Here is a 14,806-nt window from a genome sequence, read left to right on the forward strand (position 1 = left end):
GGGAGGGGGGAGTTCCCCGGGTGGCAGCGCCGGGGCGGACGGGAGACCCCCGGCATCCCGCGCCTCCGGCATCCCGGCGTCCCTGCTCCTGCATCCTCGGCATCCGTACTCTTGCATCCCCGGCATCCCGGTTCCTGGCAGGGCAGATGCCCCAGCGCCTCCCGCCCCGTGCCTGCGGGCGGGACCCCCCCATTCTTTGCGGGACGGACCCCCCATCCCTTGCGAGAGGTGCCTCCATGCCTCTCCAACTCTGCAGGAGGGATCCCCCGGCTCTGTGCAGGAGGCTCCCCCAGCCCCAGCTCTGTGCAAGAGGGATGCCGGGGCAGCCCCAATTCCTCGCAGGACAGCCCCCCTTCCTGCTTCTCTCAGGAGGAATGCCAGGGACACTCCTCTATTCCCAAGCCCCTCACAGGATTGATGGCGGAGACGCCTTCCCCCAGCTCCTGGCAGGAGACATTCCTGCGCACCTCTAGATTCTTGCAAGAGGGACCTCCCGTCCCCCGTGGTGGTCTGAGGCCAGAGAAGGGGGGCTGGAAGATGGGACCAGGGCCCCCCGCATTCCCTCTGCTGCAGCACTGAGGGACCCCCCGCCTTCCCTGGCGCCTCCGGGACCGCAGCTGCCAGGCTGGCGTGTCCCCAGCATCCCTGCCCGCTGCGTGCCACCACGCGTGGCGGAGCGTGACTCCGAGCACGAGCTCGGCCCCCGGCCCCTGAGGACGAGGGGAGGGGGGAGGGAAATCTGGCGGCAAACCTCGAACCCTGGAAATTTCCGTGGGGAGCCAGAAATCGGGGTGACTGCATCCCGTGGTCCTGCTGGGAATGCGCCGGAGTAGGCAGGGGCGAGCGGGACAGCCCGGAGCATCCCCATGGAGGGCGCGTTGGGTGCTTTGTGCGGGAGGCGTGGAGGCAGCGGGACTCCGGGAAGCATGGAGATGGTGCGGGCGAAGGCATATTTGCGGCGTGCCAATCCCCCCCAGCCCGTCTGGCACCGGGGGGGATCTGCGTCAGCGTCCCGGGTGGTCTCGCTCGGGCATGACCGAGGGGATGGAGGAAGCGGAAAGGATGGAGGCAGCGACCCTCGGAACCCAAGGCTGGGGGGCTGTGTAAGGGTGCACGCACGCCCTGTCATCACCCCTGGAAGTGCAGGGAGTCTCCCCACTCCCTGTGTCTTCCCGGAGGGGGCTGTAACCCACCACCCGGACATGGCAGCGAGCCAGACGTGCGGGTTGCTGCGACCATCTCCCGGGACTGCAGCAGAAGGGAGCCTGCGGCGTGGGGGCACAGCTCGGGGTCCCGGGAGGGGGGGCACAGCTGCGACTCCCGGTGCCGGAGGCGATGGGTGGCCGTGCCGGGGGTGCTCCGGCCGCGGCGCAGATGGCGGTGCGGGTGTCGGCACCGCGCAGGCGACGGAGCGGGTGTGCGGAGCAGACGTGTTTGCTCTGACAGCTGCGGCGTCTCGCTGCAGCGAAAGGAGCAGCGCCGGGGAGGTTTGGGAGCCGGGGGGGGAGGATGTGGGTCACCCAAGGGAAGGATGCTCTGGAGCATCACCCTGTCACGCTGACCTCGCTGCTGCTGCTGCTGCTGTCCTAGGGATGTGGCAATCCGGCTGTGTAGAGGAAAAAGTGATGTGTAGAAGGGTTTTTTCCTTGCCACTGGGGAGATGGTGCCCTTTGGGAGATGCTGAGGGAAGCTGGCATCCCAAAAACAACCAGGGAGGAGGGGATTGAGAGCAAGGAAGTGCCCTGCAGCTGGGGGATGGCTTCCATGGGTCAGTGCCATAGAGCCAGGCTGGGCAACTTGCCCCTTGCAGAGAAACTCTTTGTGGGATGTGGGATGTGGGATGGAGAGAGACTTTGGACAAGGGCATGGAGTGACAGGACAAAGGGGAATGGCAATGGCTTCAAGCTGACAGAGGGCAGGGTTAGATTACATATTAGGAACACATTTTTCCCTTAAGGGTGGTGAGGCCCTGGCACAGGTTGCCCAGAGATGCTGTGGCTGCCCCATCCCTGGAAGTGTCCAAGGCCAGGTTGAAGCAAATTTGAATAGTAGAAGGAGCAACCATGGCAGAGGGTGGAACTGGATGGTTTTTAAGGTCTTTTGCAACCCCACTCCATGACTCTCTGATTCTATGCTCCGAGAGGGGTCTTGGAGGCAGAAACCATGTGAGGTCTGAGCCCACAGCCCCACTCCCAGGGTGATGGCAGCAGCAGGCAGAGGTGAGCATGGCCAGAGCAGGGCCAGCTGTGTTTTGGGGTCCCTGTCAGCTTGGGAGGTCAGGAAGGCACTGCTGGAGACACAGACAGAGCAGACGGCAGCAGGGAAGGTACAGATGAGTCACAGACCTGCGGCGTGGGGAGCCGGGGCTCTGCGTGGCTGCTGCAGTGACAAGGCACACACAAAAAAGCCCTGTCACGACGAGTGCAGTGTGTAGCTGCCCACCTACAGCATGTGGAGCTGTACCAAGCATGGCTCTGTGCTGGCTCCCCACTGGGATCCCCCTGTGCCATGCCAGTGTGCCTCTGGCACAGCCCATGGCGCCACGTGCATGGACAGAGGGAGGGGACAGAGGGGCTGTTGGTGGGAGGCTGGAGGGGTCAGTGGTGTGGCCACAGGCAGGGGTCTAAGGAGGGATCCCCCAAGGAGGTCCCCCTGCCATGGGCAGAGACACATTCCACTAGAGCAGGTTGCTCCTGAGAGGGTCCAAAGGCAGGATTGGTGAGCAGAGCTGCATCTGGAGCTCTTGGCCAAGCCCAGGCACCTGGTCATGTTGGAACATGGGATGTCAGAGGCTCTGGGCAGTGGGGAGGGGTCACCTGGAGGTGTCACAGTGAGGAGGAGGAGGAGGAGGTGGTGACATGGGGAGCAGTGCCCAGTGGGATTGGCCCCATGGCCTGTTATCCTGTGTTGCAGCCAAGGGGAGCATGTGCTCAGGCTTCTGGCACAGGGAGCCAGCAGCAGGTTTGGCAGCATCCCGGCAGGTTCTCCTGCCAAGTGCTGCACAGACAGGATCCTGGATAATGCTCCGGGGGGTTGTTAGCGGTTCGGAGGCAGCTTCCCTGTGGTCTGGAAAGCTGCCGGAGATCATCAGTGCCCAAGTCCTTGCTGATCCCTGCTCATTCCCTGGCCAGTGTGAGTGCACACGGGGGGTCTGGTGCTGGGGGGTCACTGCAGGGGGCTGCATGGGCTCTGCCTCCATCCCACAGGTACGACGCAGGGAAAGACGGCTTCATTGACCTGATGGAGCTGAAGCTGATGATGGAGAAGCTGGGGGCTCCACAGACACACCTGGGCCTGAAGAACATGATCAAGGAGGTGGATGAAGACCTGGACAGCAAGCTCAGCTTTCGAGAGGTGAGGGGTGAGAGGGGCTGAGGGGCTCCACGCTGGCAGGGAGGTGTCCCCAGCTGCTGTTCGTGGTGGAGAGAAGGTGGGGAAGGGACCGTGGAGGCTTTGGGGTCTGTAGGAAGCTGATACCACTGTCTCCCCTCGCAGTTCCTGCTGATTTTCCGGAAGGCAGCAGCAGGAGAGCTGCAGGAGGACAGCGGGTTGCACGCCCTGGCCCGGCTCTCCGAGATCGACGTCTCCACGGAGGGGGTGAAAGGCGCCAAGAACTTCTTCGAGGCCAAGGTGAGGCAGGTGCTGGGCAGAGGGATCCCACTGCAGGACGGTGATGCACGAGGGCAGTTTGGTGCCGGGTGGGAGGTGGAGATGTTGGGGTGTGCAGGAAGGCTTGGCAGGGGTCCCAGCTGGACATGTCCATCCGCAGGCACAAGCCATCAACGAAGCCAGCCGCTTTGAGGAGGAGATCAGGGCGGAGCAGGAGGAGAAGAAGAAGCAGGCGGAGGAGCTGAAGCAGAGGAAGGCGGCCTTCAAGGAGCTGCAGTCCACCTTCACACAGTGACGGGGCTGGGCAGGACTGGTCAGCGGTGCCCGGGCTGGGAACGCTGCATGTGCCACGTGACAACGGTGCCGGGAGCGATGCCAGAGCCACGTGCTGCTCCGGCTGCCAACGAGATCCCGGCGCGGGCTCGGCACAGCGCCCACCTTGCTGGCAGAGCCCGGTCGGCCCCAGCTCCCCCCTCCCCTCTTGCTGTGGTGTCTGTAGGTGTTGTTCGTGCCCCCTCCCATCCCCAGCATGCCCCCCACCCTGAGCAGCCCCTGTTCCATGCCCGCAGCTGCGCCGGGGGTTGCTGCTGCTGAGTCCCAGGGGAGCCGTGTCCAGAATGCCCGTCCCTGGGACACCTGTGCCTGGACTGTTGTCTGTTGTGTGTGTGCTGGGAAGTTTGCAGGATGGGGGCTTGCCCAGGTGGCCGTGGTGGGTGTTGTGGTGGCCGCACTGGCTCAGTGTCTGTCGGTATTGCCACATGTGACACGGGTGACAAAGGCTGTGGCGAGGGCCAGGTGCTGGCAGACGGGCTCTGTGTGTGTGTGTGTGTGTGTGTGTGTGTGTGTATGTGTGTGGTGCTGGGGGGTGGGTGCCCACCCTGCTGGCATGGAGCCCCCAGGAGCTGTGTCTCTCTTTGTTTTGGTCGAAGACATGCAGAAAGGCAGCTGCTGGCTCGTGGGGCTGTATTATGTTTTTTCATGTTGTATTCAGCCTGGGAGGGTGAGCGTGGTGGCCACAACTGGTTGCCATCATCATCATTGAGGCTCCTGTGTTGGTGGGTGGCTGTAAAGACCCACATTTGTCCCACACTGTCCCCTGAGTGGCAATATAGGGGGTGTGTTATGTTTTTTTTAATTTAATCCCAAATAAATATTATATTTCTTAAGTGCTGGGTGCTCTGGTTGCAGCCGTGGGACGGGCTTGTCTGTGGTGGGGGCTTGGGTGGGGGGAAGGAGCCTGGGAAGTGGGGTGTGACTGTGGGCACCAGGTGGCCACTGCAGGAGGTGGCAGGGAACGGGAGTGACGCTTGGCAATGTAGGGACATTGGCATGGGAAGCAGCAGGAACCCGATCCAGGTGTGGGGACACAGTGCTCTTGAAGGCCATCAGCAGCACTGCTGGCACCTGCCCCCTGAGCAACCCTGTGGCACCTGTGGGGTTTGGCTGGTCTTGGCCACGTCGAGCATGAGATAACGGGACCTTGTCCCTGAGGGGTGGTGGTGTGGGGGGCTGTGCCCTGGGGCAGTTGGTGCTCGAGTTTGGGGTACAGCAGGGCTGACCAGCACCCCACAGAGAGCAGTGTGGATGGGGCACCCACCAGCTGCCCCCCAGGAGGGACCCTGCCCATTCCAGAGCAGGGCCAGGTGTGTCTGACACATCCCATCGTGGTGCCAGCACACCGTGGGCAGATGTGGCCGTTCCCAGGCGGGACAGGGAGTGTGATAAGATGGGTAGATGGGGCTGAGGAGCCCCGTGCCCCCAGTGTGGGAGAGTCCCCACATGGCAGCAGAAGGAGGGGCCACTCCAAGGTCCCCAGGCCCTATAAGAAGGGTGAGCAGCCCCAGTGCAGCACCTTTGGTCAAGCACAACCATGCTGGGAGCCATCTGTCTCGTCGTGCTGCTGGGCTACGGTGGGTGCAGGGGATGGGGAGGGGATGGGGCAGGGGGGAACGGGACCCTGGTGCCTTCCAGGACTCTGGGCATGGGCTCAGGCAGCCTCTGATATCCCTGTTCTGGGTGTCACACAGCCTATGGATGCGGCCAGCCGGCCGTGCCACCACAGCTGGGCACCCGCGTGGTGGGCGGTGAAGACGCTGTAGCCCACAGCTGGCCCTGGCAGGTAAGGGGGGCACGGGGATGGGGGTGGGGACAGGGGTGGGGACATTCCTGCTCTGACCCTGTGCCTCTGCCATCACAGATCTCACTGCAGTACGAGAGCTCTGGATCTTGGTACCACACTTGTGGCGGGACCCTGATTGCCCCTCAGTGGGTGCTGACGGCCGCCCACTGCATCAGGTGGGTGTCAGGGTGCTGGGTGAGGTCTGTGCCATGGAGGTAAGGCATTTGTGGGTACTGACACCCTGCTTTTTTCCCTGGGCAGCTCTTCCTTGACGTACCGTGTGCTGCTGGGCAAGCAGGTCCTGTCGGAGGATGACGAGCCTGGCTCGGTGGCCGTGGGTGTGGAGAAGACGATCGTCCATGAGAAGTGGAACTCCTTCCTCATCATGTAGGGGATGGGATGTGTTAGAGATGGATGGAGGGTGTTGCCGCCAGGGACCTCCATCCCCACAGCCCTGGACTGATCCTCATGCCTCATCTGTCCCCACAGCAACGACATCGCCCTGATCAAGCTGGAAGAGGAGGTGCAGGAGAGCGATACCATCCGGGCCGCCTGCCTGCCCGACGCCGACAAGATCCTGCCCAACGACTACCCCTGCTACGTCACCGGCTGGGGACGCATCAGGAGTAAGCAGGGGGTCCCCAGAGGGTCCCTGGGGAGGGGGGTGCAGGCACAGGGTTTGTGAGGTACGAGGTTTACATGCCATTACAGCCTACGGGCCCCTGGCCGATGTCCTGCAGCAGGCTCTGCTGCCCGTGGTGGACTATGAGACCTGCTCCCAGAGGAACTGGTGGGGCAGCAGCGTGCGCACCACCATGGTGTGTGCCGGCGGTGACGGCATCGTCTCTGGCTGCAACGTGAGTGCTGGCACTGCAGGGCGGCGGGGGGGGGGGTCGAGGCGTGGGGGACCGCAGCCCTGGGGGGGGGGGGGATGGGGCCGTGGGGGTGGATGGCCAGGGGTGCATCAGCAGGGAGCCCAGGAGTGCTGGGTGTGGAGCACGTACCTCTCTGTGCAGGGCGATTCCGGCGGCCCCCTGAACTGCCAGCGCGAGGACGGGATCTGGGAGGTGGAAGGGATCGTCAGCTTCGGCTCCGGGCTGAGCTGCAACATGATCAGGAAGCCGACGGTGTTCACCCGGGTGTCCGCCTACATCGACTGGATCAACGAGGTGGGTGCCCCTTCCTCTGCCCCCGCACAGGGGTTGGCCACGCTGCCCCTGCCCCGCCGAGGGTCTCACCGTGGGCCCCCCTGTGTCTTGTCTTTGGCAGAAAATAAGCTCCAACTGAGGACTCGGCACGTGGAGATACAAGTGTTGAGTGTGATAAAGGCAAAAGTGCTGACCTGGTCTCGTGTGGTTCTTTGGGGGGGTTGTGGTGGAACTGAAACCCGGGGCTGTGTCTTGTGGTCCTGGGGCTCTGCCCCTGTGCTGGGGAGAGTCCCCCCCATCGTGCAGAGGTCCTGGGGAGGGTGACATGGGCAGACATCCCGCAAAGTGCTCAGGTGGGGGCAGAGCCATGGCCATCATCAAGCCCAAGGGCTCGAGGTTTGGCTGGTGGTTTGATGGGAGAGGGGCTGGAGTCTGGCTGGATGGTCTTGGGGGGTCATAGTGAGGTAGATCTCCAGCAGGATGCTTCAATCCAGTGGTACCTAAAAACAGCTTCAGTGCAAGCAATGGGCATTGGCAGTTCCCAGCCACGTTTTCTGGCTTCACCACAAGGATTTGAGACCAGAAGAGACCAGAACAGAAAGCAGATCCTCTCTGTCTCACTCTGGCCACGGCCTTTCAACCCCCAGCATCGCCCTAATTGGCTCAACCTGAGCCTGCCCCCAATTCCCCTCACTTGGGGCAGGCAGTTCCTGCTCCCTGCTCTCTGCTCCTAATTCCCAGCCATCCCTTCACCCAAACCCAAACCCCAGGCTGGGAATTGCTCTGCCTGCGGCACAAAACTGCCTAAAAGTGTCAGAAATGCTTCCCAAAGAAGCAGGGAAATACCTACTGACTGCCCCTCAGCAGCACAGACCTCCCCTAAGACCACTGCACCTCCCAAGGGCTGCTCTGAGGATTCTTTCTCCCCCAAAATCCCACACACATCCAGGGTTTCTGATCTGAAATGGTCACTGCAGCAGTTCCTGAGGGCAAGTATTTACCTCAGCTCTGATATTCCAAAGAATCCTCATCAGCTTCCTGCTGTAACTCCCGTTTAACACCCAACTGATTCCTCGGAAGGAGGAGGACACCTGCTCCACAGGCTGGCACAGCCACACTAGAAACTCTCCCAGCAACAGCAGGGGTTCAGCATTTACATGAGCTGAGGTCCTCCTGCTCTTCCCATTTCAGAGGAGCCTCTGGAAGGTGCTAAAATGGCAATCAGGAGATGGAACAGAGGAGGGAATACAGCAAAAGATATGCTTTTTCGTTGCATTTATTAGAAACACTGATGGCAAAACTCATCCCAGTACACCTGAGGGTACACTTGATCCCATCAATCAGTTACCCGGGCAGCACAGGACACAAATATCAGGATCAGCAAGGAAAAACACTCTGAGGCCAAGCATGGCCACGTGAAGAGCCAGAGGTGCTCTCCTCTGGCTCCAGAGGCTCCAGGGCAGCATGTACCCCAGAAAAGGGGCTTCCTGCTCCTGTCCCCAGCATTTCCCATGGGCACAGCACGATCTCCACCTCATCTCAACTTCACAGCAAGGACAGTGTTTGCAGATCACATTTCTCCAGACAAATATCTCGAGAGACAGACAAAATCCACGGGAGCATCGACGCCGAGTCGTGGCAGGCACAGATTTCACTGGGCCACAGGGAAGGAACTCTCACACTTGGCAGGGACCTCGGAGCCCAAGTGTCAGTCACACATGAAGTAGAATTTTTTACGGAGGAAGTTGAAACATCCTGGGATCTGCTTGTAGCTCCCCTTGGCTGAGACAGCATTTGCCACCTGAGAACAGATGGAGAGCAGTTGGGGAGCAGATGCTCTCCTGACTGTTGCAGGAAGCTTGGGAACAGGGGTCAGGAATGGGACTATGGACATGAGAGATGGCAGGGCTCTTAATGAGACATTTTTGCTGGCAAAGGCAAAGTGAACTCAGGGGAACATGCTTTCAAGAAACCTCAGCCACACCACCAACCCCTGCCTCTGGCAAGCGCTTCTTGGCATGAGCCAGAACTCCCTCCTCCCCTTTGGGAATTCAATTAAAAGCAAATTCCTTTCCACCCATTTTCTTCCAGATGTGCCTGTCACTTCCCCAAGGTGGTTTCCTTACACTGAACACCAGCCAGCAGAGAGGAGCTCGTGCTTCTCCCTTGCAATTGCTAACTGCTGAGCCACCACATGCCAAAGCAGCACAGTGACATCCAAACCCCATCCTCCAACCCCAGAACATGCTCCTGACCCAAGTCCCATCAGCTTGGATTTAGAGGATGGGACAAGCTACACCATTTTAAGCAATTTCCTTGGAAAGATTAAAGCCTGTATTGCCAGGATTACTCCTCGCCGGAGAAACCTCGCGGTGATTTTTGGCAGATTGAGGCCAGACACTTTCTTCGTAATTAAATCTCTCTGCAGTACCTCCAATTAGCCCATCCCTAAAGTCAACACTCAGTATCCTCATTCCTTTTTTAATTGTAGGCCTCCACACCCTGACTAATCACATTCCTGACTATTTTCTTCATCATGACCACAAAAAGAAGGCAAAAAAAAAGACATTTACCCGCAGTAACATGTTCAGCAGGTCTTCTGAACGGGCATATCTCTCCAGCACACTGTCCAGTGTCTCCACGTACCACGAGCCAGTCGCCTCCCTCCAGGAGACAAAACCTTCAGAGAAAGAAGGAGAATGTTATGCCAAAGCCCATCTGCTGTTCTCATCCTGCTCAGTTCCTGCCGCCCCAACGGAGCCGTTGCCCTGAACTGCCGCTGACTTTGGCTACGAAGCTCCGACTTTTCTGCTAATTCCTCTGTGCCCAGCAAAGTACTGTCACCTGGAAAAGTTGAGTAGGAGACCAAGATGTCGCTGGGTGTGGGCAAACAGGCAATGGCATCTGGCTCATCCACGTTACCCGACGGAGCCCGAAAAGGAGTCGCATCTGATTCCAAAGAAGCTCCAGGAGTTTCATCTCTGGGTGAATCGCAATCCACTAGGAAGCCTCGATCTCTTTGTTCTGCAAAAAGCAGCAGTGAGACAGCTCCTGATGTTCACCCCACCCAAGGGATCCACAGTTGTACATACAACGTTAAGAAAAAATGGCGAAAGAAAAGGACAAAGGCCCTAGAACAAAACAAGGCCTTTTGGCCCTTCGGCTGCGCTGGTCGAGCTGCAACCATTGGTGTTTCGTACAAAACTCCTCACTTTGTGTTTCCACACCGACTTATGGCCGAAGAGCTGGAGCAGCCACTCAGCACATGGTAAAAGAAGAGACAGCTGGAGTGAGAAGACAGCTGGAGAGAGAGACAGGCGACCAACAGAACGGGAGCCAAAGCCACAGCCTAACCACATCTCCGAAGCCCAGTGCTACCGGAGCCAAGACAAAGATTCACCTCCACCACAGGCCTGGATGAAGAAGAGTTTGGGTTTTCCTCTCAAACTTGGGCAATTGGACCCATTGAAATAGTTCACAATCTTTTCTATGGGAATGGGTTTTCCATCCGTTCCGTAAACGCCTCCGGGAAACTGAATATGGCTCGTCTGCAAGAGGAAAATGCAGGAGCTAGTGATGGGGGTGGAGGGCTGGTGACCAGGGAGCCCATTTCCCATTGGGTCTTTCGTGGCCAAAAGGTACCACAACAAATCCTGGTGGTTGTGGAAATTCCTGTGGCCAAGTCAGGGCGAGGGGACACCCAGAAGTCATTTGGAACTCACTAAAATCCAGCAATCCAGCTTCTATCATCCAACTCCTATCCCACCTCCTCCAGCAACTGAGTTCTTCATCCTCTGGGACAACAAGGCATGTACCATACACCATTTTCTTAACATTCCCTCTCCTCTCCTTATCCTTCAAGAGCTCTGACTGGGAATAAACAGGCTTTACTGCTCATAGAATCTCCCTATCAGAGCTGGAGGACTGGAAGGACTAATTAATGGCATGAAGCTGTATCAGGAGAGGTTTAGGTTGGATATCAGGAAAAGGTTCTTCACCCAGAGGGTGGCTGGGCACTGGAACAGGCTCCTCAGGCCCGGCCCCAAGATGCCAGAGCATAAGGAGCATTTGGACAACGCTCTCAGGGACAGGGTGGGATTGTTGGGGTGTCTGCGCAGGGCCAGGAGTTGAACTCAATGATCCCTGTGGATCCCTTCTAATTCAGGATATTCCATGATTCTGTGAACAACCACAGTACAAGGCTGAGCATACTCTCTTCACTCTCTGCCAGTTGTTCAGTTCCAAATTATTTGCCCCGACTTCCCAACAGAAACACTTGTCCACAGGCAACACTGGATCAGACTACACCGGAGAAGCTCCCATTTTTTTTAACCCAGATACAAGGCTGCAGTGACAGACCACTTCTTCCCTCCTGCCCTGCATGAGACCTCCCTTCCACGCCTGAGGAAAAGAGGGAGAGATGAGATGAACCCACCTGACAGCCATGGGAAAGGATGACCACAATGCAGCAGTCCAAGGCGCTGTGGTCCCGCCGTGCCAGCTTCTGCAGCTCCAAAACCATTTCCTATGTGGGAAACATCACAAAAAGAGTGTTTTGAACCATATTACAAATTACTGCTAGGCCCTGCTCTCATTGGGCATGGAAGGACCTGGAAGAACTCTGCCACGGGATAAGGTGAGTCCCAAGGACAGGTGGAAAAAGCCATCAGCAGAGAGCACATATTTCTATGTATCTGCCCTTATTTAATATTGGCTGCTTTAATCACACAAATTTCTCACCTCTCTGCACTCTTTACAACACAGCAACATAAACCAAAACACACTTCCACATGATTTATCCACTGAAATCTGCTGCTTCTGACCAGGAGCAGGGGGTGAGCAGAGAATCATGTTTTACTTCCAGAGGCCACTGTGGACGATCAAGCTCCCACCTCACCACCTCAAACAACAGCTGAGGGCTGTACAGACAGACAAATCACACAGCCCCAATGCTGTCCCAGCTATCCCCAAAACACAGCCTGATCTATTACCCTACAAATCACAGCCAGGATTCAACAATCCGCCAGAAGGCTGAAAACATGCAAGGTCTTCTTTCCTTCCACAATCACAGCACAAGAGTAAAGCAAGAGGATGCAAGTGGTTGTTTGTGTGCCCTGTGCTGTTGGCGTGGGGTTACATCCCCTAACATGTTCCCATCACTTCCAGGGGCTCACCTCTCATCCCTGGTGGCAGCAGGACACAGCCAGTCTCACCTGAGCTTTCAGATCCCGCCGAGCCAGGACATCAAAGTGCAAGGCCCTGAAGCGCCGCTCCAGCTTCTCGCAGTCGAGGTCGGAGCCAACTCGGGTCGACAGATGCGAGTCTCTGGAGAAGGTGACGTTGTTGAGGATCAGGCAGTGCCCACAGGGATCTGCTTTCAGCTCATAAACCTGGCAGGGACACGTCACAATTGAACTCCCTCTTTTTCCAAGTGCTTGCTGGCTAATCCAGTGGGATGCAACACCAGTGAGGAATGGGAGCCCTTAAAGTGGCTTGTTTCAAGCTTTTTCATTTCTCTAAACCTAGGGATGGGGAGGAGCATCCATTCTCCACACACACATTCTCATCAGCAGCCAGGAACACAAAACAACCCACTAAATTGGGGAAAACCCTTGTGGAAAACCGGCTGCTGCTTCACCCAGTGGCATCTCCAACAGCAAGCTGAAGTTTCTGGGAATTTTTTTAGGCATCATTATCAAACCTCACCAGAAGGAGGCAAGAATTTGTGTTATCACTGTGGTAATCCTAAGTAGGATCTGGCTTGGTCGACCCACTCCAAGCCGATTGGCCCCATTACAGTGGCATCAACCTCAGAGCAATTGCTCAGGTAACACAGAATGAGAAGCAGCCCTTCCAGGGATATTTTTGGGAAGCACCCATGAGGTACACAGCTTTTGGCCAACAGGGAACACTCTCAGCCTACCCAAATACTAACCAGGTCATGGCTCTTCTTGTCAACGGCAGAACCTACAACACACAACAGACACGGGATTTAGCTCACCACATTCCACAACAAGGCATTGCACTCCCAGACTTCACATCAATCTTTCCTGACACAATTCCCCCTTCCCACTCTGTTGGAAATGAGCCTTTGGCATGCTATCTCTCTGGAAGAGCCTGGGATGCAGCTTACCCTGGGCTGGCAGAGGTGTTCGAGGTTTTTTGCTCTCAGCTTGGACTGGGAAGGACAAACGCTCAGGAGGGGTCACAGCTGTAATGACATGGGACAAAAATACAGGGGGTGGTCCTAATGTGTGTACAGTCTGAGCTTAAAAGCTTCCACTGCTGGAAAGTGGGACATACAGGCTGCCCAGAGAAGCTGTGGCTGCCCCATCCCTGGAAGTGTTCAGGGCCAGGTTGGATGGGGCTTGGAGCAACCTGGGCTATTGGAAGGTGTCCCTGCCCATGGCAGGGGGTGGAAGAAGATGAGCTTTAAGGTCCCTTCTCACCCAAACCATTCTGGGATTTGATGATTCTCCCAACAGCTCTGCATGGTCACCTCTACCAGGATAATAAAAATCGGGACTTCACAGACTATTTCCCACGACAAGATGGATCCCAGTTGCCACCCACCATGCTCCTGTTTGCCAAAAAAAACCCCTCCACACTCTCAGCACTAACTTTTACGCTGCTTTTCTCCTCGCAGCTCCAGCTCCACGGGCCGCAGGTCCAGCAGCTGCGGCGCCGCCGGCAGGGACTCACACTCCTGGACCAGCATGTCTGCCAGGTCACCCTGCCCCGTGTCCCGCAGGATGGACAGGAACACAGGGAAAGCCTGCTTCCCTCGAGTCTCCAGGTCGATGATCAGCTGCCGGGCTTGGTCTCCTCGGCTGCCGGCGCCCTGCAGAGGAGGGAAGCCCAGGAAAACACATGTTCATGCAACACCTGGGCAGCCCTTCTGACTGGTCCCAGAGAGGGGAAATGTGGGATTTGCACCCAGCACGTGGACACAGGGTGAACAAGACCAAAACCCAGTGGACACAGTCACACAGACCCTCAGTAGCCACCCGGCACCCAGCCCTGACCCCCCTCCACCCACAACCATCACCAGGGGGACACGCAGCCCTCTGTGGGATCTGGAGGCAAAACGGGGAGGGAGCACTCCCAACCTGGTCCCAGGGGACAAACGGGCACCTCCAGGCTGTTACCGGTGGGCAGGACAGGGTAAAACACCCCCAAGCCTGCCACCTGTCACCGAGAGGGGAGATGGGAATGCCCTGTCACCAGACTGTGACGGGGAATCAAGAAGGAACCCCCATGCCCGGCACTCCCGGGGGCTGGGGACAAGAAAGAACAAGGTGTGGGGGGTTCTCTGCAGGGCTCGGGGTGGGGAGGGACAAGGACCACTCAGCAGGTTTGTCACCAGAGTGAGGGGGCACAGGGCCTGTCGTGGGGGCGAGATGACAAAAGAGCCACCCGCAGGCCTGTCACCGGGGTTCAGGGCACACAGGAACCGCTTCCCACGGCCACCCCCGGTGCTCGGCGACCCGGACCCCTCCCACGGCCACCGCGGGTGCTCAGTGACCCGGCCCCGTCCCCGGTCCACCTGCAGCTCCTCCAGCATGGGCCGGGTGAAGATGCCGCGCCGCTCCAGCGGGTCCCAGAGCGGCTCCACCCGCAGCGCCGCCACCAGCCGGGCCCGCCCGCGCCGCAGCGCCCGGCGATGCTGCTCCTCCATCGCCGCTGCTCCTCCATCGCCCGGAACCGCCGCCCTGCCCCGGAACCGCCTCTCGCTGCCCGGAACAGAACCCCGGAATCGCACCCTGGAAGAGATCCGGGATGGTACAGCACGTGCACAGGATTCCGCCCTTTTTTTTTTTTTTTTTAATTATTTTTTTTAATTATTATTATTTTATTTTTATTTTTTAATATCTCCAGGGATGGAGACTCCACGCGATCCCGTCACCCGCGCTGTGTGTGAAGTTCTTCC

General features: G+C 58.1%; 3 protein-coding genes across 4 annotated transcripts; 2 read left to right on the top strand and 1 right to left on the bottom strand.

Annotated features, from left to right (window-relative positions):
- Window positions 1-1,819: 1,819 nt before the first annotated feature.
- Window positions 1,820-4,775, top strand: EFHD2 (EF-hand domain family member D2). Of its 2 annotated transcripts, XM_027658286.1 has the most exons (4): window positions 1,820-2,718; window positions 3,207-3,354; window positions 3,496-3,630; window positions 3,770-4,775. In XM_027658286.1, the coding sequence occupies exons 1-4, from the start codon at window positions 2,450-2,452 to the stop codon at window positions 3,902-3,904; spliced, it is 687 nt and encodes a 228-aa protein (XP_027514087.1). In that variant the 5' UTR covers window positions 1,820-2,449; the 3' UTR covers window positions 3,905-4,775. The 2 variants fall into 2 exon arrangements, with proteins under 2 accessions (XP_027514087.1, XP_027514088.1); XM_027658287.1 differs by lacking the exon at window positions 1,820-2,718 and having other exon boundaries at window positions 2,860-3,354.
- Window positions 4,776-4,886: 111 nt separating this feature from the next.
- Window positions 4,887-7,066, top strand: LOC113954214 (chymotrypsin-C-like). The gene is made up of 8 exons (XM_027658261.1): window positions 4,887-5,519; window positions 5,637-5,728; window positions 5,807-5,904; window positions 5,990-6,115; window positions 6,218-6,354; window positions 6,440-6,585; window positions 6,745-6,897; window positions 6,998-7,066. Exons 1-8 carry the CDS (start codon window positions 5,480-5,482, stop codon window positions 7,013-7,015), a joined length of 810 nt encoding a protein of 269 aa, XP_027514062.1. The 5' UTR covers window positions 4,887-5,479; the 3' UTR covers window positions 7,016-7,066.
- Window positions 7,067-8,136: 1,070 nt separating this feature from the next.
- Window positions 8,137-14,579, bottom strand: CASP9 (caspase 9). Its single transcript, XM_027658260.1, has 10 exons — window positions 14,423-14,579; window positions 13,498-13,717; window positions 13,010-13,087; window positions 12,812-12,843; window positions 12,090-12,266; window positions 11,312-11,401; window positions 10,277-10,424; window positions 9,721-9,900; window positions 9,450-9,556; window positions 8,137-8,677 (listed from the first exon to the last, which is right to left on the bottom strand). Exons 1-10 carry the CDS (start codon window positions 14,552-14,554, stop codon window positions 8,585-8,587), a joined length of 1,257 nt encoding a protein of 418 aa, XP_027514061.1. The 5' UTR covers window positions 14,555-14,579; the 3' UTR covers window positions 8,137-8,584.
- Between the last annotated feature and the right edge of the window lie 227 nt (window positions 14,580-14,806).

The sequence above is a fragment of the Corapipo altera genome, unplaced genomic scaffold (genome assembly GCF_003945725.1).
Source record: "Corapipo altera isolate COAL_440 unplaced genomic scaffold, ASM394572v1 301, whole genome shotgun sequence".
NCBI lineage: Eukaryota > Metazoa > Chordata > Aves > Passeriformes > Pipridae > Corapipo > Corapipo altera.